The following is a 17182-nucleotide window of genomic DNA, read 5'->3' on the forward strand; positions in this document are numbered from 1 at the left end:
GATATTTTCCAGTCACTTTGTACCTGCAAAATGGTGATCTGTACAAAACGTAACTGAATCTATTTTAAATCTGGGCTCCACAGAAAGCAAAACTTCAATGTACTGACCCCTTCCCTTTTTTTTTTTTTTTTTCACTTTTCCAATTTTGTTTTGACCTTCAAATTTCTCAGCAGCCATTAAGGTCTTGTGAGTGTGGTCTGGTTCTCCTTCATGGAATGGAAGCCCTTTGAAATGGAAAAAGTAGAAGAATCCAGAAAGATTGCGAATGAAATTTTTTATACATGTCTCTGAAATGGGAGAAGCATGAATTGATAGGTGCTTGGGAAATTCAAATTGGAGGCACCAAGAAAATGCCATTACATATGTTTCTAAAAAGTCACTGTTGTGGAAAAAAAACAAATATCATGTTAATATTCAAACCACAGATTTCTAAAACACAACAAAATGTACCTGAGAGTGTGCATATTTATATATATATATATATTTATATTTATATTTTATATATATTTGCCAACATTTAAAGTGAGAAAGTATATTTTCCTCAATTCTTTCTCAAAACAAAGAACTGTGGATTTAAACAAAACAACCCCCCCCAATCAACCCCTCTCCTTGTCAAGACCCCATGAATGATACTTATGGCCCAAGCACTAAAGTCTAGTGATGCTTTGGAAAACCCCATTTCACATCCTCCTCCTTTCAAATGGTACCCCAAAAAGAGTGGAAAATAAGCAAGAGAAAAACCAAAAATAAAAGAAATATATTTAAATATTACCCAGTATATAACCGACTGTACTTGTGTCAATGAAGAATCTCCAAGAAAATAAAGTGTAAGTCATAGAAATGTAGCTCTGTTGACAAGTTTAGCTAATATTTCCTTGTAATTAAGTTGATTTGAAAGGATGTGAACACAAACAGGCTACATGAACACAGTATATTAAAATTCCCCCCTGTAGCACATTACAATCAATAAAAAGAAAATAAAATCTGAACAACACTAGAGGTAGCAGCTGTTTGTATTTTCCATTATCTGAGTATCTCTGGAGTCCAACCCTTCGAACATTGCTCCCCTGATGAAAGGCTTGTGTGCGATCAGCCGACGTACAGCAGAGTGGAAAGCTAGATGTCTGCAAGAGTGTTTGAAGTATCTTCCCGAGTACAATGGAAGTAGTACTTGTACAGAAGTGCGTTGACGACCTGTATTAAATCACAGCTCAAAAAGCTATGGCTGTTTGCTGTTTTACAAGCCACTTAAAAAAATAAAAACAAAAAATCCACAAGGTGTTTGAGTAAGCTATGCAGTTCCACAACATATAAATACGGTGAGATTCAAGAGTTCCATATAACCTCTAAAATATAAGATAGCTGAATATTAATGGAGTAATGATAATATTAATCATAGTTCTGGTATCACAAGAATGCATTTCCTTCATTTGGGATGATTCTTGGAGGATGTTGGTGGGATCTCTTCTATGTCTGGTAGAAGTGGTGGTAGTGGTGGTGGTGCTCATGATGGTGGTGGTGCTCATGTCTTTGTATCATTTGCCCCACTTGGCCTTCATATAAAATGACTGTGGGCAGGTCTCTCACATGTTCCTTTTCCACAACTGTCCCCGGAGACTGGAAGGTTTTGCACATTTGGTGATTCTCCTTTGCCCTCTGCTTATGCTTCTTGTGGATCTGTTGGGATTGCAAGGGAAGGTACGGGAGGTTCTGGCCCACCCGTGCACTTGGGGAAGCCATGGGCAAGGGCACCCCTTGAAAAGGTTTATTTCTAACTGCCCTTCCAGGATGCACAGGGGCAACATTTTTGCCCTGGGCTTTGGGAGACCTCACAAAGTGCTTGTTTGAGTCCTGGTTCCGGAGCCTCTGTTGGATCTCTGCAATCTTGGCATACGAACTTTCAGCCAGATTGATGTGGTTTGGATCCACCACTTGGGATTTCCTATGGTGAGCATGGAAGGTCTCAGGCTCATGAGAACGGGATCTAGTTTGATTCACAATTCTGCCTGGTGGGTCATGTTTTTGAGCTGCTGGAGGAGATCCTAGGAAATAACAAACTGAGTTAGTCATCTAGTATTTCAAGGTTTTAATTAGTAGCATGCAGTTGGCAGGGATAGCATTATCGGCAGAACAAATTTTTCCTAAGGAAGTGAATGCAATTATAGTTGTCTAGTTTAATTACATTTAATAATTCTGGCCAGTAAATAATACACAAATATGAATACCTATCTAGAGAAGACTGAACATATATGTGTGTCTGTGTATGTGTATAAAAGTCTTTATGTTACCAACTCTTGGTTATCAAATTAAACATGAGGGGAATAGTAAAACCCTGGCAGAGGGCAGGGAAATGAAGGAAATCCAAATCTCTTTGATTTAGGGACTGAAGCCAAAATTCCAGGTATGAACACACATTCTCCTATTTTTGGGTCAGTAGCGAGTATAAAATATGTGCTGGTCTCATCTTGGAAACAAGCTCCAACATCCAAAAGTCAATCCTTGCCTCACCCGTAGACTAAACTTAATAATTTAGATGTAAAGATTGTTCTCCTAGGCTCAGCTCCAAGTTTAGCTACACAAACAAGTACATCAAAGCAGCCTTGCAGCACATTAGCCACTCTGCTGTGACACCACCTTCACCAGTAATTATCTTATTGCAGTATTCAAAGCCCAGTTCCTGAGTCACTACAGACAAAACACACAGCTTCACAATTCACTGTCCCTGACATGGAACATGCAACTGAAGAAAGAAAAGGTTGAGGTTACAACATAACTTACCTGGCCCAAACTTTGATGTGTAGTTTTCTATTCCTGCAAGATCCAAATAGTGGTTTCTCCTTTCAATGTTCTCATCAACACAATGACGATAACACCCACTTTGCTCTGGATTGTTCTCACTCTGGTGGTATCTGTCAGCAGGAAGCAAAATTACAGTTCAGCAGAACTTCTCTAAAGTTCTTATCATCATTATCTGCAAACCAACAACTAATGCACCCTTTGAAGTGACAGGAGCTGCTCACAAAGAAACAAAAAACGCTTGAAATTCTGGATGACCAGATTTGCTATGATGATAGGCCTAAACTGACTGTTCCTTCCCCTCATATAAATCAATCCTGATGTTGCAAAGCAAAGGAGGCTTTTAGATTGCATCACATGTGCAAAAGCAAATAAAACCACTCCTAGCATTTATTACTTTCTGTCTTAGGGCCAAATCATTCAACTCATTCTCCAGTGTGGACATGCCAAAGAAAATCTGCTCTTTGATTCATGGTGGATTCCCACCACAGTGAGGAAGTGCTGGGGTAATCCAGATAAATGTTCATGTGTTCCTGCTTCAGAGACGGGCAACAGCACAGGTGTAGTAACTAGAGAGAGCCTGGGAAGAGAAGGTGTTGGTAGGACACTCAGAGGTAACTGCTGCTTTCCAAAATATAATTAATAAGGTCAGATCAGACACAGGCTTTAGAATCTCAGCTTCTTTTCCTGCTCAGCTTTGCAATTTTATTTATAGCAGAACTATTTCCTGAGAATGAATATCTGAAATACCATTCATTTATGAGGCAGAAAAAAATCAGGCAGAAGTTTACAGTATTGTAGCCCATAATGCCAAACAATTTAATTCAGCAATTTAAATGGGAAGCCTGCAAATATGAACAATATTTTCAATATAACAAACAGGATAAGCAGAAAACTCTTGATTAAGTTGCTGCTCGTCATTCAGACAGTTCAGTCTCCAAGACCACGAGACTGGCTTTGTTATTTCTTTGTGCAAGTGCACTGATGTCAACCTAGCACCAGAATTTGGCCTTGTATCCTACACCAGTTGCTAAATATGGGCTCTGTACTGTATGGTGCCCAGTACTCTGCTTTTAGTCTATTAACACATTTCCAAGTTTCCAGAGGCTCCTAATCCCCCTGAGCTTTGGCACAAATGGCTTTCCTGGTCTAGCTTGTACTGTTCAGGGACATTACAGAGCTGAGGCCCTTGTGTCTCTGTCAGACACAGGTCTGCAGTTTCTTTGATAAAAGTCATAAGACTTGACCTAACTGGAAGATCATTTTTGCTCTACTTTGATAGAGGTAAAGTCTCCTGAATGGAGGAGAGTCTGCCTGGAAAGCAGGTAAGGTTTAAAGATTCTGAGTCAGCTTTGAACTCCGGAAGTGACATGGGGCACTCTCAAAATAAAAAAGGGAATGTCCAGATATTTTCTACTTTTTGGACACCTAACTAACTCAGTACCTTTCCTATCTCAGACACAACTTTACAGGTTGTTACACTTTAGCATGTCAACATATAAGATCTCTGGGGCTAGAATTTGCCTAACTGCAGTTGCCAGGCATGAATCACCTATAGAAACCACTGGGACTTGCACACATGTGCTGAAGACAATGCACAATTAACCCAGAAAAAACATCACTGAGTTTGATCCAACACAATTAAGCAACACTGTATACAGCACTGTCTGCTGGAAAAGGAGCTAACAGGGAACCTGTTATTTTGTCACTGTAATAAATTCAATCTCTCATCATGATAGAGAGGTAAAATGATAGCAGTACTGCCACAGCCCTATAATCTAATAACTTTCCTACATGCAAGATGACGCTCAACAATATTCATGCAAATATACACAGCGAAGCAATTACACACTGATGAGAGATGTGCTCCATTGACAAAGGGAACTTCAAGTACTTCTGAGAACTGAAGTGTCTGGCATCCAGGCCCACAATGCTGCAAACACATGGGAAGACTTGGGCAGGCATCAACCATACATCGAGGACTGTGTAAAAATACAGGGTTGTTACTGGGTTCGGGCTTGGTTTGATTTTTGGTTTTAATAAAAAAAATGGCATCTGCTGAAGTGTTTGTGGAGTGTGTGGAAGTCCTTTCTAAAATTCCCACACCGATGTGTCATCCTGATGGCACAAAGCATACAGCAATATAGCAGGAAAGGGGATTAAAGCAGTGACAGAGCACAGGGCAGAAAATGCAGGGACATCCCCTGAAAGCCTCACTCACTGAGAACAGAATTTAAGTCAGCTAGGAAGAACCAGGCTATCTAGCCATGAATCTAGCTACTTATCTTGATACTCATATTAGCCCCACAGGTGAAAACTCCTGCCTGAAGCTTCCAGTAAATGAAAAATCCAAGCCATCCATCTCCCAACCTTCAGGATAAAAACATTTCTATCCATTTTATCTCGAATATTAATCACATCTTGCCTAGAATTCCTAAGTGACTGAACATGTGAAATACATGCACTTCTTACAAGTTCTCATTGCTGCTTTCAAAGGGGAAGCAACTGCGCTAATATTGTGAGATTCTGATCTGAGCCTCGGCAGCTATTCTGAGGGCTGTCAACCTGGCCAGAGTGCACAAACATCCCTGAAACACACCCAGTGTGAACAGCACACTCTTCATCCTGTCTACATTCAGTGGGATGCAACAAAAACTGACCGATGCGGACCACAGTCTGATTCTGATCTACTCAGGTCAAGACAGATTTGTTCTGTTGACAAAGCCTCTCACCAAAGGAATGAGAAGGACAAACATTTTGTCCAAACATCTGATGCTTCCATGACTGTGGATTTAATTGGAAGTGCTCAGTATTCATAAAAACACTACATTTGCAGAGACAGGAGTTTAAGTTGGATAAGAGCGGGGTTTCAAACTGAAAGGGATTTTTGCACTAGATTATTAAATAAAACCAGTCTATTGAATTCACACAGGGCAAAACTTTGCTAATGGGCAGAGGGAATCTGCACACCACATCTAGGCCAGCAAGTAAAACCAGGGAGTATTCTTCAGTTCACAGAAGATTTTGTGCAGAGTTGCTGACACAAGATTAATAGTAATTTTATTCTTCTTTTAATCTGAAATTTGATTGTACTGGGACTTGCTGACTGGGATAACTCACTAGCATTTTTTCTTCATCCAAAAAAGGGAGGTACTGTTGTCTTGTCAGATTTAATAAGACTGAATGCTCCTTCTTCTGATAAATTTGTTATGTATCCAGACAAATATCCCTAAATATAAGGAAAGCCAAAAGTGTGTTTTTTTCTTTTTTAAATTTGCAGCTGAAGAAACAAACAACTAATGAGTCAATGTCATTACTGTAATATTTCAGCAAACACTTCCCTCTGCCTTATGAGCAGTTTCTGTTATGAAATATAAAATCCTAAAATATATCTAATGTACACCAAGATGACCTGTTACCACTCTGGTTGGGTTATGAGCTGGTAACCAAGTTAGCCCATGTGAAGCTTGGCAGTATTTGAGTTGATGAGTGAAAAAGATGGGCTGGAAGGAGGACAGAGAAAAGCAGGAGATGGCCTCGAAGGAGAGGAAAAGGTTTTAGGACACATTTAGCCAAAAAGCTGTGCTATTAACCTCACTTATTTACAGATGGCATCTAAAAAGACAATTCAGATCCTCCAAAGAGCTCACAGAAAAGGAAAATGTAAAGATCTTTTTCTTTTTCATTTGTTTTGTTTTAATATAAGTATCCAGCTATGGAATCTACTCTTACGTCCACAATGAAACCTCCTGCAATTCTTCTATTTTAAAACAATTTTTAAAAATAGAACAAGCAAGCAGGAAATCAATGGTTGAGGTTTCCTCAGAGGTACCCAGTGCCTGTCAGGAGCCAGAGCTCATTCCCCTTACCTGAGAGAAGCCTTTTGTTTCTTCTCAGAGCTTCTTGCTTCTTCATTAGCTTTGTTTTCAGCTCTGTGCCTGGCACTCTGCAGATCTGCCAAGAGAAAGTACATTATTGTCACACTGCTGTCCTTGCAGATCAGCACAACTAACATTCTACATTGCAAATACATCTGTTGGTGTCAGTAGATCAGGATGTGATGTATCATTACATGTAACCTTCTCAGCCTTGCTTTTGCCCACTCTACAGATTTTATTCAGATGTAACCTTGACTGCAGGATATCAGTCAGGGTTAGGGTTACCCTGCACTCCATATGGCAGCCCAGGTGGAGCCACATTCACACTGACAGGCTCAGTGTTGGCAATTCAGTGCTGTGCTAATGCACCACGTTGCTCCCCAGCAGGGAGAATTTGCTTGTGTCTGCTCTTGAGGGACTGATTGTTTTATTAAAATTGAGGAGACCAGGCTCTCCTTTTAGATCTGATGCCCACATTTTCTTCTGAATTATTACTTTGACTACTTTTAAGTATTTCAGTTTAGTACTGCTCTACCTACTGAAGTAATTATGCTGATACAATTATTATTACAGAGAAGATAACTTGGATGAGCCATCGTAGTACAAACATTTTTATAATGGCAGACTCTGCCAGCATAGAAAACGTGCAATTATTATGCACAGATCTTTAAGTTGACTTATGCTTAATTGTTTATTTTTACTCAGCAACACTGGTAGCTACGCATTGGCAAGAAACATTTTATACCACTACACCTGCTTCCACACAAACCAAGTGCTGCAATATCAGCAGGGATAAAGTGGTGCAAGTCGAGAAGGCCTTTGTGCCTTGCAGTGCACAAAGACAATTACACTACATATGGGTTACTCCTGCTTCCAAAAGAAGCAATCCATCAGAAGGGGGAACCCTCATTTGCTAATAAGACACTGGAAGGAGAGCAGGTAATTTTCCAGTCAAGATCATAAAGCAGGTTCATGGGGTTTAAAATACCCACATAAGTATCTGCCTTTAAGTATGTCTGTATTTGTATTAACAAAATACAGAGATGGATTTTCAAGGGACTCTAGAAGTTTTCTGTATTTTTTCCAATGGCTGATTGCACATCCTTACCAGTATGATTTAACAAGATACTCTTTTTCTTCTGGCTGCCATCTGGTGCCACAGTAAGTTTCACTCGCAGAGTTTTGCTGGAACTAGGAGAATGGTTTACTGATGCATCAACTACCTCATAGATGGTATGAAGCAAACTGGTAATGTCCTGGAGTTGGATTGAAACACAAAAGAACACAGCACTGTGAAAGTGGCATGAAACCTACAGCTTTGACGTTGACAATTGTTTTGGATTTGTCACTATTAAATGCTGAAGTATCCTCAAAAGTCACTGAATTTAGAAAAATTCAATTTGCACAGAGCATTACAATCTTCACCAAATGTTCTTCTGAATTGGGGCAAAGAAGATCAAAACAATAACAACAGCACAAGATCTGCTGATTTCCCAAGCTCTGAATCCATGAAATGGTGTTCTGCCTTTTCTTTTCTTTGATTTACACAGAACCCAGGGATAATCATTCATACTCCACTAAAAATTGAGCTCACTTGGCCAAAACAAATACATCAATTGAAGAAAATCTTGGATATTACAGTCTATGTGTTTGGTTTTGTTTATTTTTTTCCTTGGCATAGTTAATAGTTGATTATATAGAGGAAAAAACTGTAAACCTCAGGTTTGGAAATAAATTATGTCTGTCTGAATGTCACCCTACCATCTGTGTTTTGGGGGTCTAGCTAATTTTGCAAAACTCAACCAGTTTTAAACACACATTTTGAACTGCAAATATTATCCAGTCAGGCCTATTACAGAACCTTCTTCACAGATCTCTTTGAAGGCAATGGGATGTGAACAGAGGCTTACATGTCTGGCTATATTGGAAAGAACACCAGCCAATTTTAACAAGCCAATGGTTTCAAACAGGAGAAACACTGTTTAGTAGCTGGTGATGCTCAGAGGTCTCTCAGGTTAGTTTAATCCAGCCAGAATCAAACAGGGGGTACTACCTTGAATTGCCAGGATGAAAAGGGGATCTCTTGGCTCACTGCTTTTCCTCAAAGGGGTTTTTACCCAAACTGGTCTTGGGCACCAACTTAAGGCCAAAGCATTCTGATAAAGCATTCTGATCATTGCAGGCTATAAAGAGCCCACTGAATACATATCTGAGAACTTCTTCATGCTGGTCTTCCTTTTCCTTGATCTCTCCTACTACCTAAGCCCTTTCCAGATGCCTGCAAGCACAAAGGAAATACCTAAATCATCTTTTGCTAAGTATAACTGGTTCTGAGGATCAGGAGTCAGGTCTATAAAAATTCAAAGCCACCACAATTTTTCCTTTGCTCAGGAGTCACACCTGTAACATGGGCCACTCCAAGTTTAGTACGCCCCACCACTTCAGCAGTCGATATACCACACAGTCCTCATTATGGAGTCAGCTTTAAAGATGACACAGAAATACTGATTTCTACTCACACAGAATTTAGGGGAATACCGACCTTATGGCCAGGACCAATGATATTACAGTAGATGATTTTCCAGCTCAATAGGAAGAATGAATAACTAAATCCTAGGGGGTTCAGACTTTGTCTTAACATGTAACTTCTCTAATTTTTTTGCACTCATGGGAATTTCTCCAGACTTGTAAGTTCAAGATAATATATGCAGAAAAAGAGAGCAGAATTTGCAGTGCCTCCTTTATTTTTCCAGTGATATTTTTCTCTCATTGCTGCAAGAGTCTATATGGACTGCTACTACATAGCAGCAGCTGCTTTCCATGCTCTTGATAATCACTGTCTAAAGCTTGAGTGTGGGACACAGGGCTCTATGTCAATCTGATGGACACCTCACAGCTCTTTAACACATCTCCCTTCTCCCCAACTTGAAACCTAGCCAGACCTCTAAATGTGGCCAGACAGACCCACATCTGACAGCCAGCTTGAAGGGCTGGATTTTTATTTCATCTAAGAGGAAAAACCCAGGCAAGCACACAAACAGACAAACAAGCCATATCTGTTGTTTTATAATCCTCCATAAGTCATGTTCTAGGAGCACTGTGCTATAATCCTACACTTTGATAAACCTTCTCCTTCAACAAACTACTTAAGCACAGTATTTATTCTTTACTGGGCTCCATACACTCTGCATGTGGGTGAGTGGGGTTTTTCCCACACATTCCTGGACAAATGTTGGTTAGCCAACATGTCATCTTTCCACAGAAGGCTGCTATCAAGAGGTTTCTTTCATTCACAATAATCTGCCCTTCTTCCTTTTTCAGCTATGCCAGATATTTGTAAAGCCAGATGTTTGTACATCTAGTCTATTTTAGCTTCAATAATCAAAGATTAAAAAAAAAAAAACCCACTGTCTTTTTACATGATTTTTTTCAGTGTTGAGGTCTGACTTGCTAAGTGGCTGGCAATCTGCCCCTTGTGTTCTGTGAGGGTCTTTCTCAAAAAGCTGTTTGACTCAGCAGTTTAAAAAGTACTGCCAAAGGCTGTCAGGGAAGGGCAAACTTGTGTGACACACACTTAGCAAGTCACAAATATGTACACACACATAACCGATCAGGACAAGTTACATGTCTCACCAAACAGGCCCAAATTAACCCAAATTAATGTCCAGGCAGTGAAATGATTGCATAGAGGACTCAGCACCCTTGTGGACTTACACACTGCTGCCTTTGCATTTTGTTGTGTGTTTAACATGCAGCTTCCTCCACAGAACTCTGAACTCTTTGCATTCTGGCACTGCAGGAACGTGGTTGTCACACTGGATGTGTCCCAAGATCGAGGTCAGGGATAGCCATGAGCAACCACTTAGTGCTGATGCTGATCTTTTAAATACTGACAACAACGTTTTTATTACAGGATTAATTTACTTGTGGTCCTAATTTGGGGTTGAGAATTTCAGAAAATTGACAGTTCTTAATTGGTCAAACAAGGCTGCTTGGGTTGTTCTGTCTCTTGTATCATGGTCCTGGCTGAGCAGCTTGAGCCTCCTGCTGCTTCACAATTTTTGCTTCATAATTATAACATACGAATTTCTGAGGCACTGATCTACTGGGTATGGCCTTCGTCAATAAAATTTGAACTGTGACTAAAATTCCTTTCTCACAGCCCTGTTTTGGCAGCTAATATGGTAATGGTTTCTTGTCAAATTGGTAGCAATAGACCATTAAGATATACGTTACACACTCTGTGTTTGTATAGTTACACGTATATTTACCCACAAAAGTGTTTTCATCTTCCAGTAGCCTGCCAGCAGATTTGTTTCCCTTAGAAGCTGTCCCACTGAACATTATCTGTATTTAAATTCATTAAAAAACTTCCCAAATCCATTGAGACAGCTTTACCTTCTATACACCAGCTTGTGCATTTCACCATCCTCAAGAAATTTAGCATCAAAGATCAAGAATAAAATCTAGTTAAATGTTCCTCCTGTCTGATACATAAACCAGCATGACTCAGAGCCCACCTACCAAAGAACTGAACTTTTATGCCTAATGAATTATGAGTTTTACAAATCATGGGAATGGTTTTGCTTTAGACTGCTTGCCTCTTCCCCCACAAAAAGCAGATTTTTAGACTACTATACTAAATGGGTAAAGAGAAACAATAATGAACAAAAGTATTTCTCTCCATTATAGCAAATAGATTATATTTAGAGGGGAAGTATGCTGCATGACTTCTGAGGGGCTTCTGGTACACAGAATTTCTGCTGGGATCTCTAGGTTAATCAAGTACAAAATTGAAACTATGATGGTTCTCCGCTGAGAGGAATCAAATGCCCATTGAGTAGTATCCAAACAGCCAGCACATGCCATACCAGATTTGTCTTGTGCTTATTGAACACCAGGGTTGGTTTTTCCAGGGTGAAAACCCCATCCTTTTTTATCAAACAGCAAATGCAACAAAGTATATTAGGAAGAGAAAATGTAATAGATTGCCCAAAATATTTCCATTCAAAATATTAAAAAACAAACAGTTAAACCCACACATGTATGCTGCACCCACACATCTATCTGCAGAATACTTTATGGATCTCCAGTAGGAGATTAACAGTAATTTATAACATTCAGAGAAACCAATGAGTCTGAAAAAAGAATGAGAGCACTGAAATATTCCTCAGTCCTTACAGAACATATGCAAGACTGAGAACATCCCTATTCCAGGTATTAATTTCTATTTTTAATGAATATTAGTGGTAGAGGGAAGACCTTATTTTTCTCATTTTAGTATAGATTATCATCACAAGATTAGTTAGCAATTAGAGATTTTTGTAGAAGACACCAATAGGTTTTTCCATTAGAATTAATTTAAATCAATGAAATATTTGTACCCAAAAAAACCCAGCCAAGAAACAACACCCAAAAAACCCTAAACTACCGTCCTCCCCTCAGAAAAAAACAAAACAAAATCACAGAACACCCCTAAAACCAAAGAGTGTAATAAAACAGAAAGATTTCATATGAGTCTTTGTAGCTTGCCTGAGAGAAAATTCTTTGACTCCCCTTAAAAATCAAGAGAAAAAATTATATTTTCTCTTAATATTTCTATCAGACATGAAGCCACAACTTCTAATGACTGAAATTATGGCTGCAGATACAGACAGGCCCTGCTCCTCTATCCAGTGGCTTCATTGTTCTTTCTGTATCCTGAGTTAGTACAAACATAGTGAAAACCAACAAATTTCAAGATAAGGATCAGTGTGATAAATGGTTGCCCGAAAAAGCCAATATCCTTTCCCAAGTCAATGACTGGTGCTGAGTTCTGAATGCAGATATAACCTCAAACCTTTTTATTCATCAGAGCATTGGAGCAAAAAAAAATCTAAAAAGCCAAAGAACAAGACACAAAAGAAACATAAGAGGAAAAACTGGGTATTTAATGTAAGACACAAAGAACAATTTTAGCATTAAAAATGCATGAAGAGAAACATCAATACCAGTTCATTACCTTTCCCTTGGAAAAAGATAAATACAAATGTCTCATTTGTATTTTGTTTGTAGTCTGATTTCTACATACAGCAGGATGTTTTTATTGCAACATCAGCTCTGTTTGATCACATACATTTTTGAATCATTCTTATTTGGAACGCAAAAAGAATGTCACTTGCTATCTGCTCAAAAGCTGCTCTAGAAGAGATTTCCTGTGCAGCCACTCACCAAAGAAACTCAATTTTACAAGGAAGAACTGATTAAAAAAAATTTAAAATCTAGTGTTTATGAAGTATAATTACATTCACAGAGCTCAACATAAAACCTCATGGATCAAAACACATTAGTTCAATTATCCAAGTTTCAAGTCCGATTAAAAATATTCGTGTGAAGATAATTACAGCACAGCTGTCAGTTTTAAAAAGGCCTGCTGTACATAATGAATTGTCCTCTTATGGCTTATGGAATGAAGGGAAGTGGTATTAGCCAAGTTTTGTAATATAGAGCAGGAAAAGTTCTCTCTCACTAAACCAAAAAGGATTGGGAATTGGTCATCTTTATGACAGAAAAAGAAGAAGTTTAATAACATACAGTAATGTTAATTTATAATTTGCCATTCCAATAATTATGCTTTCATAATGGGTGTATCCCTTCAAAAGCATGACTAGATGTGAATTTCAAATTATAAGGACTACAGAATAAGTCATACAGACTCTAGGAGGAAATCAAAGCAGCTTTAAGTTCTGAAGACATTGTTAAACCCAGAAGAAATTTCACTAAAATGGAATTTGAATGCTCTAGCAGTGATCTGTCATTCTGCAGAACCCAGGGAACCTGTATCAACTAAGTACACACCTTATTTACAATTTTTAAACATTTGGATGAAAAAAGCCCATTCAGTCCATCAGTAAAATTGCTCCCCACATATGTGTGTCTTACAAACTTAATTTAACACAGCGGATTCCTTTGGAAACTCTCTGGACATGAGGCACAGAGTTTTAAACACAATTATTTGGAATCAAATGAAATGCTTATGGGTGGGCAAGCCACTTCTTTTCCACTGTCTCACTTTTACAACGTGGTGAAAAGCAAGAATAATGCTACTTACTCCTTTTTGTAAATCACCTCCAGGTCTACAGGTAAAAAGCTAACTGAAAATATTTCATCTCTCTGTTAAATCCAGGAGACATTAAGGGAAATTTTCCAAGAATGAGAAAAGGTCCATATTAAGCTTTTCTCACCAGAACACTGGACCTTTTTAAGAAAAGCTGACTAGTTCTGAATGCATTTTCATTAGCTCACTAAAGGGCACTGGTACAGATCTGCCTCTTCCTCAGACTGCCCATTTTGTCCCTGCTCCAGCAACGTACTTCACATACTTTTAACTGAAAACATGTCTCTTATTCATTTTAATTGAAACTATTCAAATGTTTAATGTTCCCCCAAGTTAAGTCATTTGCTGGAACAGGAGCAGAGTTGCTTAGCAAAGGACAGTATCAGGTACACTGTGTCTACCCACCTCCCAGGGGCCAAGAGAACAAGAAATCCTATGTCATATTAAGAGACTAAAATTCCTCTTTTGTGGCCAGGATTATCTATGAGCTCCTATTGTTGGTCATTCTTGCTCAAAAAACCCCTCATAAATTGCACCTGGATTCAACAAAAGATAACCAAGAAGATGGCTTATACAAATGGACCTGGAACAGTTTGCAAAATAAGTGTATGACATAAAGGGGAAGATTTGGCATGTTACATACTACTTGTTTCTATCATTGGTCACGTGTAAAGAGCTGAAAATTATCAACCTATTTGGTCCCTTGTTGAAAGAATTTTTTTTGGCACAGGCTCAAGCCTGAATGTAGCAACCTCCAGACCTCAGAACAGTATAATATTCAATCCCTCCACAGATTTGGTTTCAGTTAAACTGTAGTCTGCTCTTGTAGCAGGGAGAGGTAGAATTTGGCTGTAACATATTCTCAAAGTAAAGTCAAATTAAGCTCTTTGGTGTACCACATAATCACAAGCAATTATTGTATACATACTTGAAAGCATATTCCATTATGTTCAGCACATGGAACCCCCACTGACATTAAATGGGAATTCCATGCCTTAATGTAAAAGACACCCATGTGTGTGGGTTTGGGTTTTGTGTGTTTTTCCCCTATTTTTGAGAGTCACAATAATCTTGTAATGAAGACTTAGCCTTGGGTCTTGAAAGCCCTGGGTTCAATCTGCTACTAGGTTCTTGTGAGACTTCAAGGAAGTTATTTCATCTTTCTAGTCTCTGCTCTAAAAACATTAACAAATACAATACTACCTCCTCACCTCAAGTCCTCCTTCTTGCCCTCTCTATCTCACCTTCCTAACTGAAACTCTGGACTTAGCCTGCAACTTTTCATCTGCTTGTTCTTATGCATGACGAGCACAGATTTCACTTGACTATTCAAAGCACTATCAGAGTAGAGACAATAAAAATAGCCTTGTAATGATATTCAAATGCATGTTAAAAACCCTGAACAACCACCACATTTGGCAATGTCAAAAGAAATTTGCTTCAGACTTACAGAAAAATATTCTGCCCTCAGTTGGTGTCTAAGGTTGCTACACTTTCAGTATTTGCCCTTTTGCTTTCAAGCAATTTTTAATAATTGTCACAGCCACCAGCATTAGATCTAAGAGGGAAAAAGCCTTTGATTTTCAGTTGATTATCTAAAGGCATGGGAGCCAGTAAACACACATTGCAAAAATTAATGACAGCATGTAGCATAAATCCCAAGTAAAAGACATTCTTCTAAAGGAAGTATTATTCAATTTGGGCAGAAATAGATCTCAAAAAGGACTATATCCTAATCTATACATCCTTTTATTTGGCTTGAAGACATCCTGATAATAAAAAATACACACAGGTATACTTTGACAGCCATTCTTTATGGTCCTCCAGAGAACATCGTCAGTGTTATTTATACTTGAAGGGAGAAAGCAGAAATCAGCCCAATATTCATGAAAACAACAGAAGAGTATAGTTAGTACTGTTGGAAAGAATGGCAGCAAGCAACCTTGCTATTTGGTTAGCTTAACTGAAAAGCAGGAGAGAAGCCAGAACAATATACACTTGCAGGGTTTTATTTATTTATGTGTTTAGTTGTTCACTTGTTTCAGATATTTTTCCTCCTCAAATGCCAGTACTATTTTTCAAAGGCTAATCTCAGGTATTAAAAAACAACAACCAGCTTAAAAAACAGTACAGTAGATCTGAAAACAGTAAACTACTGGTGAGATTGTCTCTAGGAGGGAAGGGTCCGTGGAAACTGCTGTTTAAGTTGGCAGGACACCTCTACTTCATAGTAGAAAAAATGTTCCTGTTATAAAACACTTCTCTTGTTAGCAAGCGCTGCACAGAAAGGGGCAGCTATACTTTGCTTACCTCACGTGTGACTCTTCCGTTGTTATCAAAGTCATACAGTGTGAAGGTCCATTCTTGCCTGTTATCTTCCTCTACAGATACATCACATTGCAATTCCTAAGAAACACGCAAAGAGCAGCTGATTACCTAAAGCAAAAGGCCTGTTTGCAGAGGAGACTCTGTAGGAGGCTGCTTGCTTTCTTCCTCCCTTCTCTTGTGGGAGGAAGCTCTCAGGACACGTCCAGGAGAGGCCTCTGTCCACCACAATGAAGAGGTCCCACCATAATCACATAACACTCCAAAGTCTCTGGGCTACACCTCAGGGAATTCACTACTTGCTTTCTACTACATTGTAGTAAACAGGAAAAGGTACAAAAAGACTATTCCCCGAAGCTCTTGAAACATAGTAGGACTGCGAGAAGGAAAACTATGCTTAACTCAGGAAGAGGAAGACAGCAGGAGCAGACTCAACAGAAGGAGGTAGCACACCACAGGGCCAGGAGTAAGGATTAATGCAGTGTGGACACAAATCCCCACCAGAGAGACTTGTCCTTGACACAGACATTTGACAGGCAAAGGCTGTCAGGGTTAGTGCAGTACAACATCACTGCACTGGAGTTCCTGAAATAGAGCCTGCCTTGGAATTGGCAAGAACAACCTGGGAGTAGTGCCTGTTCCTTGTTTTAACTATGCCTTTGTTAGTGAGAGTGTGATCTGTGGAAAGCCTGAAAGAATCAATTTGTTAAAGGGGAAAAAAAATCCTCAAACCAAAACTGAGAACAAAGGATGCACTTTGACTGACTCCAGTCACCTGGGTGCAAATCGTTTGCTGTCTCTCAAGCCCTGTGCAATCAGAATTATCCAGAGCCACAAAAAGGCAAAACAGAGAAGTTACAGTGCAATTAAAATGAAAGTCACTGTATGCAAGTAAAATAAACAGCCCCAAATAGCTTCAGCATGATAGACCTCCAAACACCTGGTTGATCTTCTGACTCCAAACCAACTCCCTACAGCAGTTATGGGCACCCCGTCCCCTGCCGAGTTCAAAGGAGCCTCCTCTGGGCTGTAACAAGCCCGGCTGAGAGCTGCCAAGTGCCCCACACTCCACTGTGGAAACACAGCT

The 17182-nt window shown here is 39.2% G+C and overlaps 1 protein-coding gene across 1 annotated transcript in view; it reads right to left on the reverse strand.

Moving 5' to 3' along the window:
* Positions 1 to 1467: 1467 nt before the first annotated feature.
* The window catches only part of NKD1 (NKD inhibitor of WNT signaling pathway 1), a 104358-nt gene continuing 88643 nt past the window's right edge, over positions 1468 to 17182 (reverse strand). The window contains exons 6-10 of the mRNA XM_062499819.1: positions 16081 to 16176; positions 7783 to 7930; positions 6666 to 6750; positions 2779 to 2909; positions 1468 to 2042 (exon numbers count right to left, since the gene is read on the reverse strand). Of these exons, the coding sequence (XP_062355803.1) occupies positions 1468 to 2042; positions 2779 to 2909; positions 6666 to 6750; positions 7783 to 7930; positions 16081 to 16176 (1035 nt within the window). The remainder of the gene's footprint in view (positions 2043 to 2778; positions 2910 to 6665; positions 6751 to 7782; positions 7931 to 16080; positions 16177 to 17182) is intronic.

The sequence above is a fragment of the Cinclus cinclus genome, chromosome 11, assembly GCF_963662255.1.
Source record: "Cinclus cinclus chromosome 11, bCinCin1.1, whole genome shotgun sequence".
Lineage (NCBI taxonomy): Eukaryota > Metazoa > Chordata > Aves > Passeriformes > Cinclidae > Cinclus > Cinclus cinclus.